The sequence below is a fragment of the Pipistrellus kuhlii genome, unplaced genomic scaffold (assembly GCF_014108245.1).
Source record: "Pipistrellus kuhlii isolate mPipKuh1 unplaced genomic scaffold, mPipKuh1.p scaffold_m20_p_3, whole genome shotgun sequence".
Taxonomy (NCBI): Eukaryota; Metazoa; Chordata; class Mammalia; order Chiroptera; family Vespertilionidae; genus Pipistrellus; species Pipistrellus kuhlii.
Genome location: NW_023425529.1, coordinates 53,523,480 through 53,541,303, shown reverse-complemented (window position 1 = coordinate 53,541,303; position 17,824 = coordinate 53,523,480). Strand labels below are relative to the sequence as shown.

The following is a 17,824-nucleotide window of genomic DNA, read 5'->3' as shown; positions in this document are numbered from 1 at the left end:
TTAAACGAAAATAAAAGAAATTTATTACCTGTATATGGTACGGTAGTACGGTAGTTGTCAACACAAACCAGACAAACTGTGAATCCTACAGTATCAAGAATTTACTCATTTATTCAATGACAATCATGTCATCATCTTCTGGAACATCATCATAACAATCCAATTCCTAAATTTCCTGGTGAATTTTTTGTGACTCCATTTCTTTCAGAATCAGTGGACCAAATCTCTCATGTTTAGTCTAGGGGGACCTTATTTTCGGGGATGCCTTATATTTCACTCAGCAGGAAATCTGTAAGTAGGTCTTATTTTCGGAGGATGTCTTATTTTCGGGGAAACACGGTATATGGGATATACACTGAGTGACCAGATTATTATGTGTTCAGAGATCATAATAATCTGGCCACTCAGTGTACATGGGAAGGTGTGTGTGTAGTCTGCTGGGTTCACTGGAGGAAGGTAGGGTTTGATATCTGTAATTGTAATGACTGTTAACTTTCCAGTGGTCAGCAATGGTCAGGAGAAGGCCATTCATTCACCCACTAAATGCTAAGGGGACCCGGCATCTATAAATCCGCAGTTCCAAGGACTGTAATTCTTTTGACTCCCAGAGTCAAAAGATCTGGATAAGAAGAAACTTCGAAGTAGCAAACAAGCAAGTGTGTGTGTGTGTGTGTGTGTGTGTTGACTATATGTCCTTCAGACCTTTTCTTCAAGAGCCGGAAACTGATTCTCACTACTACTGGGAATACTAGCTGCTGGCTGTTGAGACCCATAGCTGATCCCTGTCTAGGACTTACCCTCCACAAAAGGGAGTTGCCTCCCCACAAGATTACTCAGCCCTTCTCTGAGGCAAATCCAATGATGCCAAGTAAAGATGAGGCCCTTTGCCTGGATATGGGACAAAAAATGAGACAACCCCCTCAGGGCACCCCAGCTCCAGCACTTCTGCAGGCTCAGCCTCTCCCCCCACCCTGCTCCCTCAGAGAGTGGGCCTCTGGAATCACCTCAAGAGCTCCTACGGCAAGTAATCAGAAGAGCTAGCATTCACATCCAGGTCCATTCGACTCTCAGCTCTAGGTTTCTATCGACTTTATCAAGGCCTTGACTTTGATTTCCAAAATACAAATCCTAACACCTTAGAAAGACATACAAAGTCTCTTTTTATATGACTCTCCTTTCCCAGGACATGCCATGCTCTTGCTTCCCCGGGAACAGGTCACTGTCCTTGTCTGCTTGACCACAACCTCCTTCTCCTGCAGACCTCACCGCAAGGGTGTCCTTCCCTGGGAAGACCTTCCTTCCAAGCTCTGCAGTCGAGCATCCCTTTAGGAGGGGAACTGTTCATGATGGTAATGGGTTCCCTGCAGGCAGGGACATGTCTTTGAACTCTGCTTCCCCAGCCAGACATATTAAAGATGTTTAATTAAACGGATAAATAAATGGGCTCCATTGAGGTGCTGGTTCCAGAGGCCGTGGCTGAATGGTTGCCAGCACCCCCATGATGGCAACGCATACAGCGCCACCCAAATCTGGACACACTGTGACTTCCTTGAACGCGAGGACTAGTGTTTTCTTCATCTATAGAGCCTCTCCAAGACCTCACGCTATCTCCTGCTCCTAGAAGATGCTCAAAAACAAAAACAGAAACCAAACATTGACCGCATGAGGTCTTGGCTGAAAGGGCTGATGCAGGAGAAATCTCCTTCACGCTCATGTCTCCGTCCAAACTACTTGTTTGGAAATCTCTACTTTTAAAGATGCATGGGATATCCTTGCATTTATCGTCTTGTTAATGAATACGCTCTTAGTTCTAAATTGTTCACATTTCTCCTTTGTTTGAACCCCCCTCCCCCGCCACCCCCCAAATTACTAGAGCAAAAGAGGACTTGGGGTTTGCTAAGTTACATTTCTAGGTCAGAACTGAAACCTACTATGGATACATCAAACATGACTGAGAAGTTTTCCAGCTGGCCTGCCTAACACTGCATCTTTGTTCCACGGCGCCCCTTTGAAACATAAATATGCCATTAATCCACAAGTTGGTTCTCTCCCCACTTTCTGAAACCAATAATGACTTACTGAATAGAGGTACAGACATTGGCATAGGCAACTGTACCCTCGTGCAGAGCTGAGGTGGGGGCAGGGGCAGTCCCCTGTCTTACAAACACACAAACTAAAAGCTAGTCTTCCTGGGCAAGTGGCTGCATTCTCCACAAAGGAAAGAGTCCAATTTTGTGATCGTTCTCCACAAAAATGTCCAAAAAAATTTTTTTTAAATTGCTGAGATCTGGCTGAGACTAGTAGTGATGATAAGAAGACTTAAAAGTGCAGTTTCTTCTTCTTTTTTTAAAAATGGATTTGGGAAGGAGGAAGCTAGCCGGCATGCAAGGGACAGAATTTTCTGTGCCCGGTGGGAATTTTTTTATGTCCCTCCATCACCGCCTCCGCGGCTGTCCCGGTGGGAGTGAGGAGAAACTGTGATAACGTTTTCCCGGGAGGGCAGCACATCTGGTTATCTCGTTCCTCACAAGTCTCCGGTCGGGTGTGAGCGCAGAACACCGTGTCAGAAGCTCTTCCTCTCTGGTTTGGTTTTCCATAGCTGCAGGCGGCCCGCCTCTGAGGGCAGAGGTGCAACTGGCAGACACACCTCATTTCAAAAATGTGCTCACATTGTTTAGTCACGGACTCAGTGATTTTACTCTACACGTATGCTTGCTCAGACTTCACTTTTAATTAGAATAGGAACACATTTATTATTACTTTTTTTTTTTTTTTTTACTTAATATTTATTGAGCCCAGTTAAGGAATCAAGGACCAGCCCCTCCTCAGTTGTGGCTATGGGCAGAGCGGTTATGGGAAAGCACAGTCCGGCAGGATTGACGGGGGAGGGTACCTTTTTAAACATCCTGGTGGAATCCTCGCTGATCTGCATGAAGCGCATAATCACGTTGTTCAGGTAGATATCACTCAAGGTTGCGTGGTCTTTGCTTTCTCTCCTCACTTGGTTCAGGAGCAAATACCAGCAGTTCACTGGAGACAACAAGTTCTGGTCTTTCCTACGAAGTGAAGAAAAGACAGGGTTACCATCCATTTCAAAGCTGCACCTCCCCCCCCCCCCCCCCCCGTGGGGATGTGCCCGCAACCAAGGTACATGTCCTTGACTGGAATCGAACCTGGGACCCTTCAGTCCACAGGCCTATGCTCTATCCACTGAGCCAAACCGGTTAGGATTCATACAAGAAGCAAAATGCATAAATAAGTGGAATAGCAAATTGAGTCTCCCCCACCCCCTCCCTCTTCCTCCCCTCCCTTCCCCTCCCTTCCTGAGGGAAGATCCCAAGGCAAACTAGGAGCCACGAGAGAGGTGGGTTTGGTCACTGTTCTTTTACGCTGGGTGTTGCTCATCCCAGGACACTCCACGGCTTACAGAGCAGCCTCCCAGACTGTGATGGCACAGAGACAGCGATTTCCTAGGCTCGAGGAAAAAACTTGGACCATAATCATGGGTCAAAACCTATTCCCCCAACAAGGGCCATGGGACCCTACCATACAGGGCACTCAGGCAGGCCTTGGGCTTTAAACCCTCCATTGAAGAAAGCAGCTCATGTTTACATAAAAATCTATAGACTACTGTCTCCCAGACTGTGGTTTGCCCCGGCACACAAAGTCTGCTTTGAGTGTTCAGGCTGTTGTTGGAAAAGCGATTTGGCTAGGTATGCTTTCCATGGAACATAAATGTGAGGGTGATTTATTAATCCCCTGATACAGAACCTCCAGCCTCCCCGAAAGAGCCAGAACTTTGTAGTGTTGTCTCAAGGCTCGTGAAAAGAACCACGAAGTTTGCTGGCATGTAGCTTGTCACACGTCCTGTTTCAACAGCTTCAGATTTCTAACTCCTCCTTGTTTATTCTAGATAATAAAGCTAAAAGTAAAACATACACCATGAAAGAAGACTTGTAAAAAAATCTTAAAGAAAAACTCTGAACAAAAAGAGGGACCCGTTAGGATATTACTGCTGGAAAAAAAAAAAAAATCAAAGTACCACAATTATGTGTTTGTTTGTTTTGGTTTGTCTTGACATCAAAATCTAACTATTAAATGGCAAAATGGCATAGAATGTTTACCCTAACTCAGGGACGTAAGTGCCCTTTTATCAGAAATGTTATCCTCCCATTATTCGTGATCATTGATAACTCTGACTATTAGGAAAGAAATCGTTAGGTCAGCTCTTTCTGTCAATAAGCCCCTCAGATTCAGGACTGTACACTGCATTTAGTCAAAACCATCTCTAGAAAAAAGACGAAGTAGGAGGTAGAGGTAAGAATGGGTCTAAGGGAAGAAACCCCTGAGAACTTACACCCCCGAGAGCGGCCACCCATTCTCCCACTTGGCACACGGAGAGTTGCTCCCCACCTGGAGAACCCCGATTTTCCCTCAAGTGCTCAGTCCAGTGGAGAGCCATTCTACTGGCAATCTCTATCCACCCAGCCCAGAGGAAAAGGTTACCGCATCATATTAACGTCTATGTATATTCTTTATATTGAAGAACATTTGAGGACATTTCATACTTTTCTTTTGTTCCCTCAATGCCCTGCCTATAGCAAGCTTTAAATATTACTTCATTCACTGAATAAACACGTGGCATAGCCTTAATAATAACAAAGTAGTAATAACAATAGCAGCTATCATTTACTAAGCACCTACTATAAAAAGCAGTGCACACATCAAGGGCATGGAATATGGCTCTGGCTGGTTTTTCTCAGTGGTTAGAGCATCTGCCCATACACGGAAGGGTCGCTAGTTTGATTCTCAGTCAAGAGCATGTACCTGGGTTGCAGGTTCGAACCCTGGTCTTAGTCAGGGTGCGTGCCAGAAGAAACCAATCAGCGTGTCTCTATCTCATCAATGTTTCTCTCTCTTTTTTCTCCCTTCCTTCCTCTCTCTCTAAAAACCAATGGAAGCCAAAACCGGTTTGGCTCAGTGGATAGAGCGTCGACCTGCAGACTCAAAGGTCCCAGGTTCGATTCTGGTCAAGGGCATGTATCTTGGTTATGGGCACATTTCCAGTAGGGGGTGTGCAAGAGGAGGCTGATCGATGTTTCTCTCTCATCGATGTTTCTAGCTCTCTATCCCTCTCTCTTCCTCTCTGTAAAAAAGTCAATAAAATATATATATATTTAAAAATAAAAGTAAAAACCAATGGAAAAAAAAATACCCTCTAGTGAGGATTAACAACAAAACAAAAAAGAAAGCATGGAATATGGATCCACACTGGCCAGGTCAGCGGTCGCCCACCGGTGGTCTGCAGAGCACTGGTGGCCCATGAGGTCCGAAAGGTTGGCGACCGCCGGACTAGGTTCAGGTCCCAGAACTACCACTTACTAGCTATATGATCTTGGCCAAACTATGTAACATGTCACCACTACTTCATTTGCAGAATGGGTAAAATAACAGGACTTACTAAAACCATCTCTAGAAAAAAGACGAAGTAGGAGGTAGAGGTAAGAATGGGTCTAAGGGAAGAAACCCCTGAGAACTTCTATCTATAGTAAGTGCTATATGAAGCCAGCTCTTTTTACCCAGAGCTGATCTGAAGGCTTTACACAGACTAACTCTACTGAATCCTTACACTACCATTTAAGGCAGAGATTCTCTCTGCCTCCTCTATCACTGACAGAACCGGAGCTTAGCAAGGTGCAGGGATGTGCTGAAGACCAAAGCTGGTGTCAGAGAGCCTGAACCGGGCAGACTGATCCAACTCATGGTCTTTGCACTATTCAGGGGCAAAGTTAGGCCAAGGATTGTCCTACACCAGCGGTTTTCAACCTTTTTCCTCTCGTGGCACACATAAACCAGTTACTAAAACTCTGTGGCACACAAAAAAAAAAAAAAATAGCTATCACTTTGATTCATTCACATAGGACAGCTATTGTTGCGTTGGTTGTTGTCATTGTTTTTAAATTTGACAACCTAAGATCAATTCCCTGACTAAACAGGTATTGCATGTTTTTAAATTCTTGCAGCATACCGGTTGAAAATCTCTGTCCTGCACTGTAAACATCCCCAAACTGAATAGGACCTAGACTCTGAAGTCCAGCTTAAATGATGGGTTGGGTTACAGTGCTAAATGTTTAATGTTTGCTTGGTGAAGAGGAGAGAAAAGGTTGTGTGTAGACCCTATGCCAGCTGTCAATCATATCAAGAACTTTGTGTCTCATTTCATGGTCATAAAGTCTCAATGTATAAGTTAGGGGAAAAGGCTCAGAGAAGTTAAGCAGCTTTACCAAAGGCACACAGTAGAGTCAGCATGTCAAATGAGGCCTCTATGACTACCTGTCCCCAAGTTTTATTGACATATAATTACCATACACCACTGTATAAGTTTAAGGTGTACAGCACAGTGTCTCAACTTACATATATGGTAAAAGGATTACCTGTCTTGATTCTTTCATAAAGACTGTCTGAGTTTTTCCTAATCCTGATTCATCCTTTCTGTAGACATTATCCATCTATCTTCAGTCCCATATTTGTTAAAAAATAAATGTTCTCAAGTCAAACAAAATTCCAAGTTGCTTACTAGTTTTCTTTTGAAGAAAACTAATGAACAAACCAGGAGAAACAAAAAATAATAGCTCTCTACTATGGTACTCTCCTGTTACCTGTTTTCAATTGACAACTAATTACCCAGGACAGCACACAGAGGTGTCATTCAAAAGCATTTACTGAGCCCTTGCTGGTGTGGCTCAGCTGGCTGGAGGTCATTGGTTCAATTCCCGGTCAGGGCACATGCTGGGGTTTAGGGCTTGATCCCTGGTAGGGAGTGTGCAGAAGGCAGCTGATGGATGTTTCCCTCTCACATGGATGCTTCTCTCTCTCTCCCCATCTCCCTTTCTCTCTAAAAATCAATTTAAAATTTTTATTGAATGGATGAATGAGCTCTCTTCTTTACATTTACTTCAAAAAAGGACAGTTCCTATAAATGTGAATGCAGTACTGGCTCCAGTCTCCTCTTTCTAGCTCTAGTCTCCGTCAGATACATTTGACATTTGTTTGCCCTGGAAACCATCACTAAAATTTATTTCTATTCTAGCGCAACACATCCAAAGGGCGGCAGGGGTAGGGGATGGGGGATTCCCTGTGTGGAGTAGTTTTTCTTTTTTTTTAAATATATTTTATTGATTTTTATAGAGAGGAAGGGAGAGAGATAGAGAGCTAGAAAGTTCGATGAGAGAGAAACATCGACCAGCTGCCTCTTGCACACCTCCTACCAGGGATGTGCCTGCAACCAATGTACATGCCCTTGACCGGAATCGAACCTGGGACCTTTCAGTTCACAGACCGATGCTCTACCACTAAGCCAAACTGGCTTCGGCGTGGAGTAGTTTTTCATTTGCTTCTGCAAAAGTACCCCAGGGACAGTTTCTGCCCAACTTTTTATGTAGGATAGGGGTGTTGAACTCAATCAGAGAAGGGGCCAAAATCTAAAATCCAGCCTAAATCGCGGGCCGAATGGTTTACTGAACAGTCATAAACTGTCATTGTGATGGAAATGCAGCGGAGTGCAGTGATGACAGCGCTGTGCGGGCCACATTGCAAGGCCTGGCGGGACGGATTTGGCCCGCGGGCCTTGTGTTTGACACATGTGATAGGAGCCAAAGCCACAGAGGGGTGTAAAATGGAACTGCAAAGCCCATGGTGAAGGCAAACATAGGCATCTCTGAATCACCCTCCAATCCCGAGCCAGCTGAGCAGATAGGCCTTGTTGTTGCCGTGTGTATGTGTGTGTGTGTGTGTGTGTGTGTGTGTGTGTGTGTGAGACTTATGGGTTTTCTGTTTTACCATTTCACTGAGATCGTTTTACTGGTCCTGATTTCAGACTGGGACACAATGTGGTAAGCTTGGTGGTGGGGAAGCCCTCAGTTCCAACTCTTTACCTTGTTGGGTCTCATCTTCTATCCCCATGTGGGACTAAAGAGTGGATTCAGCCCGACCTGTGTGGCTCGGTGGTTGAGCATTGACCCAGAACCAGGGGGTCATGATTCAATTTCCGGTCAGGGCACAAGCCCAGGTTGCAGGCTCGATTCCTGGTGTGGGGTGTGCAGGAGGCAGCCGCTCACTGATTCTCTCCCATCACTGTTTGTATCTCTCTCCCTCTCCCTTCCTCTGTGAAATCAATAAAAATATATTTTAAAAATATTACAGAGTGGATACAACTGCCAATTTGGTTTTTAGTTCCCTTTTCTTTTTCTGGCTCCTGGAAATTTCCCTTACCTTCCAATGTGTTGGTTATAAATTTAAAAGAATGTCTATTATATTTTAAGCAGAATTTCTGGGAGTTTTGTGGCAGAAGTATTTGTCAGATTATCTAGCCCCTGAGTTTCCAGAATTGAAAGGCTGTGCTGTCTGCCTCACGCCTCCGAAACAAGTCTGCTTCTTCCCGCAGGGCGGCTTGTTCATGCTCCTACAAGGTCTCCCGCTCTCACCCACAGCGTCCTCCAGTGCACAATCCCACCTGGTCCTGGATATCATTCTAAAGAGCAGGTCTGGGCTGGTCATCCTGCTCCTTAAAACTCCCGGAGGCTGCTCATGCCCTCAGGATGAAATCCAATTGTCCAGTGTGATCTCCTCCACGATCTGGCACAATGTACACTGGTAGCCACCGGGTTACTTCCTGTTCTCAAAGCTGTCCCGCTCTCCACCCCCAACCCCCACCCCCACCCCATCCCTTCTACATGACGTTCCTCTTCTGGGAAGCCTGCTCCCATCTCTTACCTGCCACCTAGTCCCTCAGGTAGCCACTTATGTATTACTTCTTCTGGGACCTTTCCTTCACCTCCTCCTCCTCCACCCTCATACAGGACGGATTCCCACCAGGTGGGCCCATGCCATCCTGCGATTACCCTGTCATAGCACTTGTATGCTCTACTGTAGTTGTCTGCATACTTATCTCGCTTTGCCTCTAGGATGTCTTAGGAAGTAAATTCCATGACCAGAAAAACCAGTAGGTATTCTTTAAACAAATGAAGCATAATTAAGATGAAGTTTCATTACACTTAATCATAGCATATTTACAAGACTTGGTTTAAGTCTGTCTAAGTTGCAATGAGACCATAAACATGATGGGGGAGAAGGGGAGGACTAAATTTGAGCATTAGTTTATCATGTTTTAAATTAATAGTATTCTCTTCACAGTTTTCTCTTTCCAATAAATATACAGTTTTGGGTTCAAGAAGAACATAATATTGTTCTTTAACAATATAAAAATATATGTTCAAGAAGAACATAAAGTTCATATTTTTTATAAACATCTCGATTACAGGAAACTAGAGCTGATATCTACCACAGGTGGATATTTGAATGAACACATTTTAAATAACTGATTGTTCAAGCAAATACTTCAGCATTTCTGCAGTGATTTTATATAAAAATGAGCAATAATGCCAGCCAGTGTGGCTCAGTTGTGGAACATGGACCTGTGAACCAGAAGGTCAGGGTTCAGTTCCCAGTCAGGGCACATGCCCAGGTTGCAGGCTTGGTTCCCAGTGGGAACGTGCAGGTCGGTTCTTTCAATAAGGTATCTGCTGACCCTTTAAGAGAATGAGGCAAGCATCTGGAAAGAATACTTGCCTCATTCTTAAATTTAGTCCTCCCCTTCTCCCCCATCATGTTTATGGTCATTGCAATTTAAAAAATATATATTTTTTTATTGATTTCAGAGAGGAAGGGAGAGGGAGAGAGAGATAGAAACATCAATGATGAGAATCACTGAATGACTGCCTCCTGCACATTCCCACTGGGAACCAAGCCTGCAATCTGGGCATGTGCCCTGACTGGGAACTGAACCCTGACCTTCTGGTTCACAGGTCCGTGTTCCACCACTGACCCACACTGGCTGGCATTATTGCTCATTTTTTTATAAAATCACTGCAGAAATGCTGAAGTATTTGCTTGAACAATCAGTTATTTAAAATTTGTTCATTCAAATATCCACCTGTGGTAGATATCAGCTCTAGTTTCCTGTAATCGAGATGTTTATAAAAAAAAATATGAACTTTATGTTCTTCTTGAACATATAGTTACCCAAAACTATATATTTATTGGAAAGAGAAAACTGTGAAGAGAATACTATTAATTTAAAACGTGATAAACTAATGCTCATAAATGTAGGCGGTTGTTTTAACCTATGGGATTATGCCAATCAGCAGCTTATCAGACTAAAAGGGAAAATCTTAAAACGAACAAGGGTATTAAAAAGGTAGGCGATGGCCTTGGAAAGGTGAATCTGAGTCAGGTCTCTCTTACTTGTACTGCTGATGATCCTTAGTGCTTCTTGTTTTTGCCATGAACCTTTCTGCTAACTTCTCTAGGTTCCGAGAATATTCCGTCTCGATTTCGGCTTTTTTCCGGAAGAAATCTTGCAGGTCCTGCAGAAGCTGAACTCGCATCTCTGTCTGCTGCTCCAGGCATTTTTGTTGTTCTACCAGTTGAGCTCGAATCTCTAAAGAGAGAAGAGAACCCATTTGATGATGTCACGGATATTACTGAGGTAGGCTGGTATGTGCAAGATACAAGTAATTAATTAATCCTGTCGTGCATTTAGCTCTGAATTGGACCTCTATGAGACTTGCTGTGTCCAGGTCGGTTCTTTCAATAACGTATCTGCTGACCCTTTAAGAGAATGAGGCAAGCATCTGGAAAGAATATAATAAAATTAGAACAGGAACATGGGTTACATTTGCAATGCCACAAACACGCAAGGAGTCATGAGGGGGGAAATTTAAAGCCTTTCAGATAACAATTCGTAACATGTGAGATCTTCGGGTAGCTGAGCACACTGTAATTTTTTCAGCAGCATTTTACCTCAACCACCCCTCCTGAGTTTGAATGGCAGAGAAGTGATCATCATTTCTCCCAGACGCTGAACCACCACACACTTGCCAGTTGGCACGCACCGACACTGACATCTGGTAATTTTTATTTAGTGCATAAATTTCCAGTTTGTAAAACACATAGCTTCAGGGTTTGTAGGGATGCTGTGCCTAAAAATAATTTCTCTCTCTACATCCAAATCATTCATAACGGGGCAATCCTCGGATCCCGCTTTATTATTGCATTCGTCAAGGGCTCTTCACTGTTACACAGTGTTCAGACGCACAGCCTTCTTGACACATAATCCTAAAATGAATCTTTTGACACTTTTGATACATCAGGAACACGAAGGTTGGTCATTTAGTGATTTAGCAAGAAGACAATGGCAGAAATGTGTCGTGTAAAACTATCTGTCAATGATTGCAACAATGAAGCATGTGTTTTGGAAAATGAGATACAGTAACTAATAACGACTGATTTGTTTTTGTTCTAAGATCCAGGGCTGGCCTCCAAAGATAAGAATACTCATTCTGGAAAGACTTCATTTCATCTTTCCCAGTGAGAGCTGAGTTTAATTCAGTGGAGTTAATAAAAACCCGTGTCCAAATAACACCTCCTCGATGTCTATCATTTTTAAATAGAGAATGACTGAGCTGATGGTATATATGTGCACATTTGCCCATGTTTAATCAAGCTCATTAACAGCAGGGCAGTCAAGTTCTGAATAGGGAGTTGGAAAATTTGCCCAATTTATTAATAACTAATATTCATGAAATACGACTTGACATTTTATTAAAGTTCCATACTCGTCTATCCCCATTTTACAAATACTAGAAGCTGACCTTTAGGGGGGCTAACGATACTACCTCAGGACTTCAGCTAGTAAGTGGCGCCCTAGGACCTCTAACCTGGTCTGTCAGTCAGATGAAGAGAACATTTCTGCCCGCCTCCCACCCATGCAACCTGCCTGGAGCAGCTGTGGTGCGCCAGGCCTACATCCTGGCAGAGAAGACACAATAATTATGAAGCAAGTCTCTACCCCAATCAGGTTATGTTCCAGGCAACGCTGTTTCATGGGAACCTTGGCGGGAGATGGGGGAGTATTTCTCACGTGTCCTCTCTTAGCTTCTCCACGTCTAGTTTGGGGGGTCCTCTTATTCATCTCATGGAAGTGTGGTGAAGACATTATTACAGGCTTTTAACTACTGCGAACAGCATCTGGTTTTTAGTCAATCAAAGTAAGTGTTTTTCAATACATTATTATAATCACGTCTGCCAAGCTCCTTCACCCACGGACACAGAACTATTTTTGCTTCATAAAGGAAAAGAATAAGAAAAAAAAATAAAAGGTAGGAGAATTTCTCATTCAGGAATCCCAGCAAGGCTTTCAAGGTTTAGTTATTTTAGCACATCTTGCTGTGCTAAGAGAAAATAAATCCATTGGCTTAGGCTGTCAACTAGTTCTGTGAGTGTGTGTGTGTGTGTGTGTGTGTGTTCATGTTTAAGCTGCCTTAGAGCCAAATAAGAAATAACAGGGGCTGAGAGGTCAGATCTCAGCAGAAGTACACAAAAACTAAATGGCTTCCTTCTTCTGTCTTAAATTCTGAGAGAGTCTCTGACGTGCTGCCTTCGGGGTTCAAAATCAAGAACTGGGCAGCTCTGAGAAGGAAGAATGTCTGCAAGCAGGTTAAACCTCACCCTCATTCTGCAGGGAGAGCCTTTTTACTCCATGGGAGTATGTGCAATAGTGAACATGTGGAGGGGCAGGTCTCAGAATCACGCTGAGAGAAAATAAAATACGCTCCCCAAACTGGAGAAGGAGAATGAAGTTGAGTACATCTTTCATTTAGGAAAAGTTCAGGACGAGTGACCGAAAAGACCATAAGGAAAAATAATCAATATGAAAGTGCTGCCATCAAAATGCCTCGTTAGGAAGAGAAAAACTTGGGATTCCTTACACCACACCAGAGCCACGAGGCAGCGCAGTGCAGTAGGTCACCTCCCTGCACACACAGTGCGGCGTTATGAGAACGACCTCACTAGAGCTGAGCTAACCCAATGACAGCACGAAAGGGTTTAAAAGTAAACGAGATTGTAGTAGAGTCGGCGATATGGGAGAGGAGTGAACTGACTGTTCTCGGGGAAAGGGGGAGTGGTGGGGGGAGGAAGAGACTGAACATAATCTGTGCACCTATGGATGAGGACAATGGGGGGTGGGGAGGGGGCAGAGGGTGGGGTGGGAACCTGGTGGAGGGGGGAAGAAATGAGGAACCTTTGTAATAATATGAACAATAAAGATTGATTAAAAAAAAAAAAAGTAAACGAGTAAAGTCAGTCAATGGTCACGGAAGTGTCGGTCCACTGCTCAGCACGTACCGAAGCAGCCGTGGCGCACCATGGATCCCCGCGCTGGGACCACTGGGGCCACAGAGCATCGCACCTCTGTCAGCCCAGGGACCACAGAGTCATTAGGGCTACAATGGAAGAAAGCATCACAGTTAGTGGTGACTTCTGGAAAAACCTGTGAGCCTCTTTCTGTGGAAGGAACCTCAGTTTTCCTCCCTCCAACAGATTTAAGGACACTCTTGCCGGGCCTACTCGATTAGCTTTCTTGGATTCATATTGACCTGCATCTGTTTTTTCAGACACAAGGTTCGAGTTAATTTAGTTGACCAAGCCCTTGTTGCATTCCTATTTTGTGTTAGGCAGAGCCCTAGGCACCGGAGTTACAAAAATTTGTAAGATGCAGCTTCCTTCAGTGGGGAAGGCACATCCTCAGCTGATAGTATCAGCAGGCTGAGCTCAGTGCAGCGATAAAGGGATGCCCCAGGAAGTTAGGAAAGAGGAGCTGCCCAGACAGTGGACAAGCTTGAAAGACCCGATGGCCCAGGAGATAAGTTACAACGTACACAGCTGTAACCACCAAGAGAGTGGAATACAACCCATAGCGTGGAGACGATGATTGCAAATCATGCATCTAATAAGCAACATGTGCCCAGAATAAGAAAAAAATGGATCCATCTGAAATAAGGTGTTGGAGGTGAGCTCTGTGGATCCCATAGACAGCCAGAAAGATAAGCACGTGGGCCCTGGAGCGAACGAAGCCTGGAGGCAGACACGACCAAACTGAAGCTGCTCTGGTCTGGGCATGGCAGGAGAGGGCGGGGTTCTTTGGGAAAGGCAATGCTGGGAAGAACACAAGGTCGTAGGAAAAGAGGAAGATCGGTTCTGAGAGGGGCAGACTCCATACAAGAAGCCACAGGCGTGAATGTACGGAGCTGGGCAGGGCCGGTGAGGACAGGACGTTATGGGCATCTGTCACCACAGTGCCACCAGAGGCAGAGCCGACTCAATGGCATGTAACACACAGGATATATATAAACCTCTTACCTAATACAGATGACCCAACTTAGAAAGCAGGCAAAGGCTCTCAACAAGAGCCATTTCTCCCAAGAAGATATACAGACAGCCAACAGCACCGGAAAAGTGGCTACACAGCACTGCCGTCAGGAAGATGCAAACCAAACGCACAGTGAGGTAGCCTATCACCTCCGTGAGGATGATGGCCATCATCAACAAGACAGGCGGGAACAAGGGTTGGCGAGGATGCAAAGACAGTGGAACCCGCATTCATTTACGGCTGGTGGGAATGTACAACGGTGCCGCCCCTTTGGAAAGCAATCTGGCAGTTCCTTAAAAGGTGATTGTTGGGTTAATATAGACTCAGCAAATCCATGGAAAATGAAACCATATCTTCTCACAAAAACGTGTATACAAACATTTACAGCAGCATTATTCACACCAGCTGAGAAGTGGGGGAAAAACTAACTGTCCATCAACTAGTGAAGAGATTTTTAAAAAATGTGGCTATAAAAAGAAATGAAGTACTGATTCATGGTACAGCACGAACTAACTTTGAAAATATAAGCACAGTGAATGAAGCTAATCACAAAAGACCACAGTGATTCCCTTAGTGTGAAATGCCTAGAATATACGAATCCAGAGAAACAGAAAGCAGATTAGCTGTTGACCAGAGCTGATGGAATTGGGGGAGATGGGAGGTGATTGCTAAGGGTGCGAGGTTTCTTTTCGGGATGATGAAGATGTTCTCAAACTGACTGTGGTGGTGGCTATTAAACTGTCAATGTACTACAATCCAGGGAACTGCAAGTTGGAAGATATATATTATATCTCAATACAGAAGTAATATAGAGAAATACTGTAGTATCACAATTCCATAAAATTTCAGCTTTTGGGACATTTCTGAGAATGATACTAGTAACCACAAAATAACTCCTCATATTCCCATGGCTAGTACTTTTCAGGCTTTTATCAAATTAGACGATGCATGAGGCAAGCACTTTAAAATGGTGTCTTCATAAAATGGCTCTTGCATCATCATTATTATAATATTTAACTAGAGGCCCGTGGCAAGAAGATTCATGCAATAGGCCTTCCTTCCCCTGGCTGCTGGCACCAGTTTTCCTCCGGCACTTGGGACCTGGGCCGCAGTGGAGTCAAACCTTCAGTCTCAGGCTTGGCTCCAGTGGCAGTCGAGCCTTCAGTCTTTGCTCCATGTCTGCATATGCAAATTAATCTGCCATTTTGTTGAGTTAATTTGTATACTCACTCCTGATCAGCTGGTGGATGTCACAGAAGTACGGTCAATTTGCATCTTTCTCTTTTATTAGTGTAGATCCTTACCCGAGGACACATTTTTTTGATTTTTAGAGAGAGAAGGGAGGAAGGAAAAAAAGAAGGACTGAAGGAAGGAAGGGAGGGAGGGAGGGAAGGAAGGAGGGAGGGAGGGAGGGAGGGAGGAAAAGAAAGAAAGGAAGGAAGGAAGGAAGGAAGGAAGGAAGGAAGGAAGGAAGGAAGAAAATGTGAGAGAAAAACATTAATTGGTTGCTTCCCGTACACATCTGAGCAGGGATTGAACCCACAACCTAGATATGTGCCCTGACTGGTGATCGAACCCACAACCGTTTGCTATATGGGGATGACACTCCAACCTGGCCAGGATACTTGATTATTTTTATTTCTTCCTGAATTTATTTATAAGCTAGAACAGTACATTTATTTATTTATTGGCCAGCATTATTTATACATTACTCATTACAATTTCTAATGCTACATACAAAAGATTTACCGAATAAAACATTAGGAGGGGCTTTCACCATGATCCCAACTGCAAAAAACAGGGCAATCTCTTTTATGGAGAAAAATGACATTTCTGAGCAAGCTTTAATCAGTCATTACTTAAATCTAGGGCAGGATCTACTAAATAATAATAATGATAATGGTCTTTTTAACAAGGCTAAAATTTACTGGTTTTTTTAAATGACTATTATTTCATTTCTGTTCTACTAGAACATCACCACAGAATTAATCAACATCAATAATCCAACAAGAATAATACACAAAAAGTGTGCTTTCAGCCGAATCCAGTTTGGCTCAGTGGTAGAGCGTCGGTCTGCGGACTGAAAGGTCCCAGGTTCGATTCCGGTCAAGGGCATGTACATTGGTTGCGGGCATATCCCCAGTAGGGGGTGTGCAAGAGGCAGCTGGTTGATGTTTCTCTCTTATCGACGTTTCTAGCTCTCTATCTCTCTCCCTTCTTCTCTGTAAAAAATCAATAAAATATATATTTTTTTTAAAAAGTGTGCTTTCAAACTACTCAATTAATTTGTAAAAAAAACATTAAAAATTGAAGTAGTTCCTCTAAGCTGTAAAACCACTGACTAATACCAAACAAAATCAAAGTGCCTACAAAAGAAAGAAATGAAGGCATTTCTTGCTATTGCTCTAATGAAGAGTAGTCTTAATTCTTAAAATAAACGTCTGTGAGACCACAGAATGATGCATATTTCATGGAAAGGCTGAGTCCAGCCCTAGCTGGAAAGAACCTTGGCCCTCTGACTGAAGTGTCCCAGGTTTGATTCTAGTCAAGGACACATGCTCAGGTTGCAGGCTAGATCCCCAGTAAGAAGAGGAAGAGGGAGGGGGAGGGGGAGGCAGAGGGGAGGGGGAGAAACTGAGTTCAGACTGGGCTGTTTCTCTAAAAATTACTGAATGCCCAGGACTGGGATATAAAATTGATAGCTTGAGTGTGACACCTATGATTATCTACCAAATAAAGACAACATTTTAAATCATCACAAACCATCTCAATTATCTCATAGTCTTGTTGGGTCAGATGTTCTTTATGACATAAAAAAGAAAAAGTCTACATTCTGTTTGGATGCATCAGTACCTTTATCCATAGACTATTGGGAATTTTTCCCAACAGACAGATGAGAACCACTGGAATGCCTCTAAGAGAAGAACCCAGTGAGGCTCTAGCCGTGAAGAGTCTCATTGGGTTCTTCTTCTCTTAAAGAACTGGTTCCATCAATTGTTCACATGCTCTTTGCTCCTGTGAAAACATACACAACCTAACACCCACTAATTAAACACCAGGTGCAGACTTTTTTGAAATATTCTCCATAAAAGTGAGCTGTGACTTTTTTTTAGTGAACGGACTGAATAAGCCAAGGCTAAGTATTCATTTCCCTAGAAGTCTGAGCCCAACAGACCCAGGTTGGAGTTACAAAGGCACCTCTCTCAAGTCATGGGATGTGGAAAGTCACTTATCCTCTCCACACTTCATCCTGTAAACGCACAAGGACTGCTGAGAGGTACACGTGAAAAGCATGCTGTCATCTGCAAACCACTGGGAAACAGATGGAGATGGTTTATTGCTAGTATCAGTAGGCTTTCATATGAGAAATATTTATTGGGTATTTCCTTGTGCCAGACTGCTTACTAGCAGCTATAAACAACAGGCTGAACGTCATGAGCTTCATCCCCAGTGAAGGGACAGGCAATGGAAACAGATAGTGAGAGCTAGTGACATGAAGGATATCTATACTAATATCTATACTAATTAAAGCATAATATGCTAATTAGACAGGAC

General features: G+C 43.7%; 1 protein-coding gene across 2 annotated transcripts in view; it reads right to left on the bottom strand.

The window, feature by feature from the left end:
- Nucleotides 1-17,824, bottom strand: part of SRGAP1 (SLIT-ROBO Rho GTPase activating protein 1) — a 257,917-nt gene that overhangs the window by 136,903 nt on the left and 103,190 nt on the right. For both annotated transcript variants that reach the window (XM_036456361.2, XM_036456362.2), the window contains exons 2-3: nucleotides 10,303-10,498; nucleotides 2,894-3,056 (exon numbers count right to left, since the gene is read on the bottom strand). In XM_036456361.2, the coding sequence (XP_036312254.1) occupies nucleotides 2,894-3,056; nucleotides 10,303-10,498 (359 nt within the window). The remainder of the gene's footprint in view (nucleotides 1-2,893; nucleotides 3,057-10,302; nucleotides 10,499-17,824) is intronic.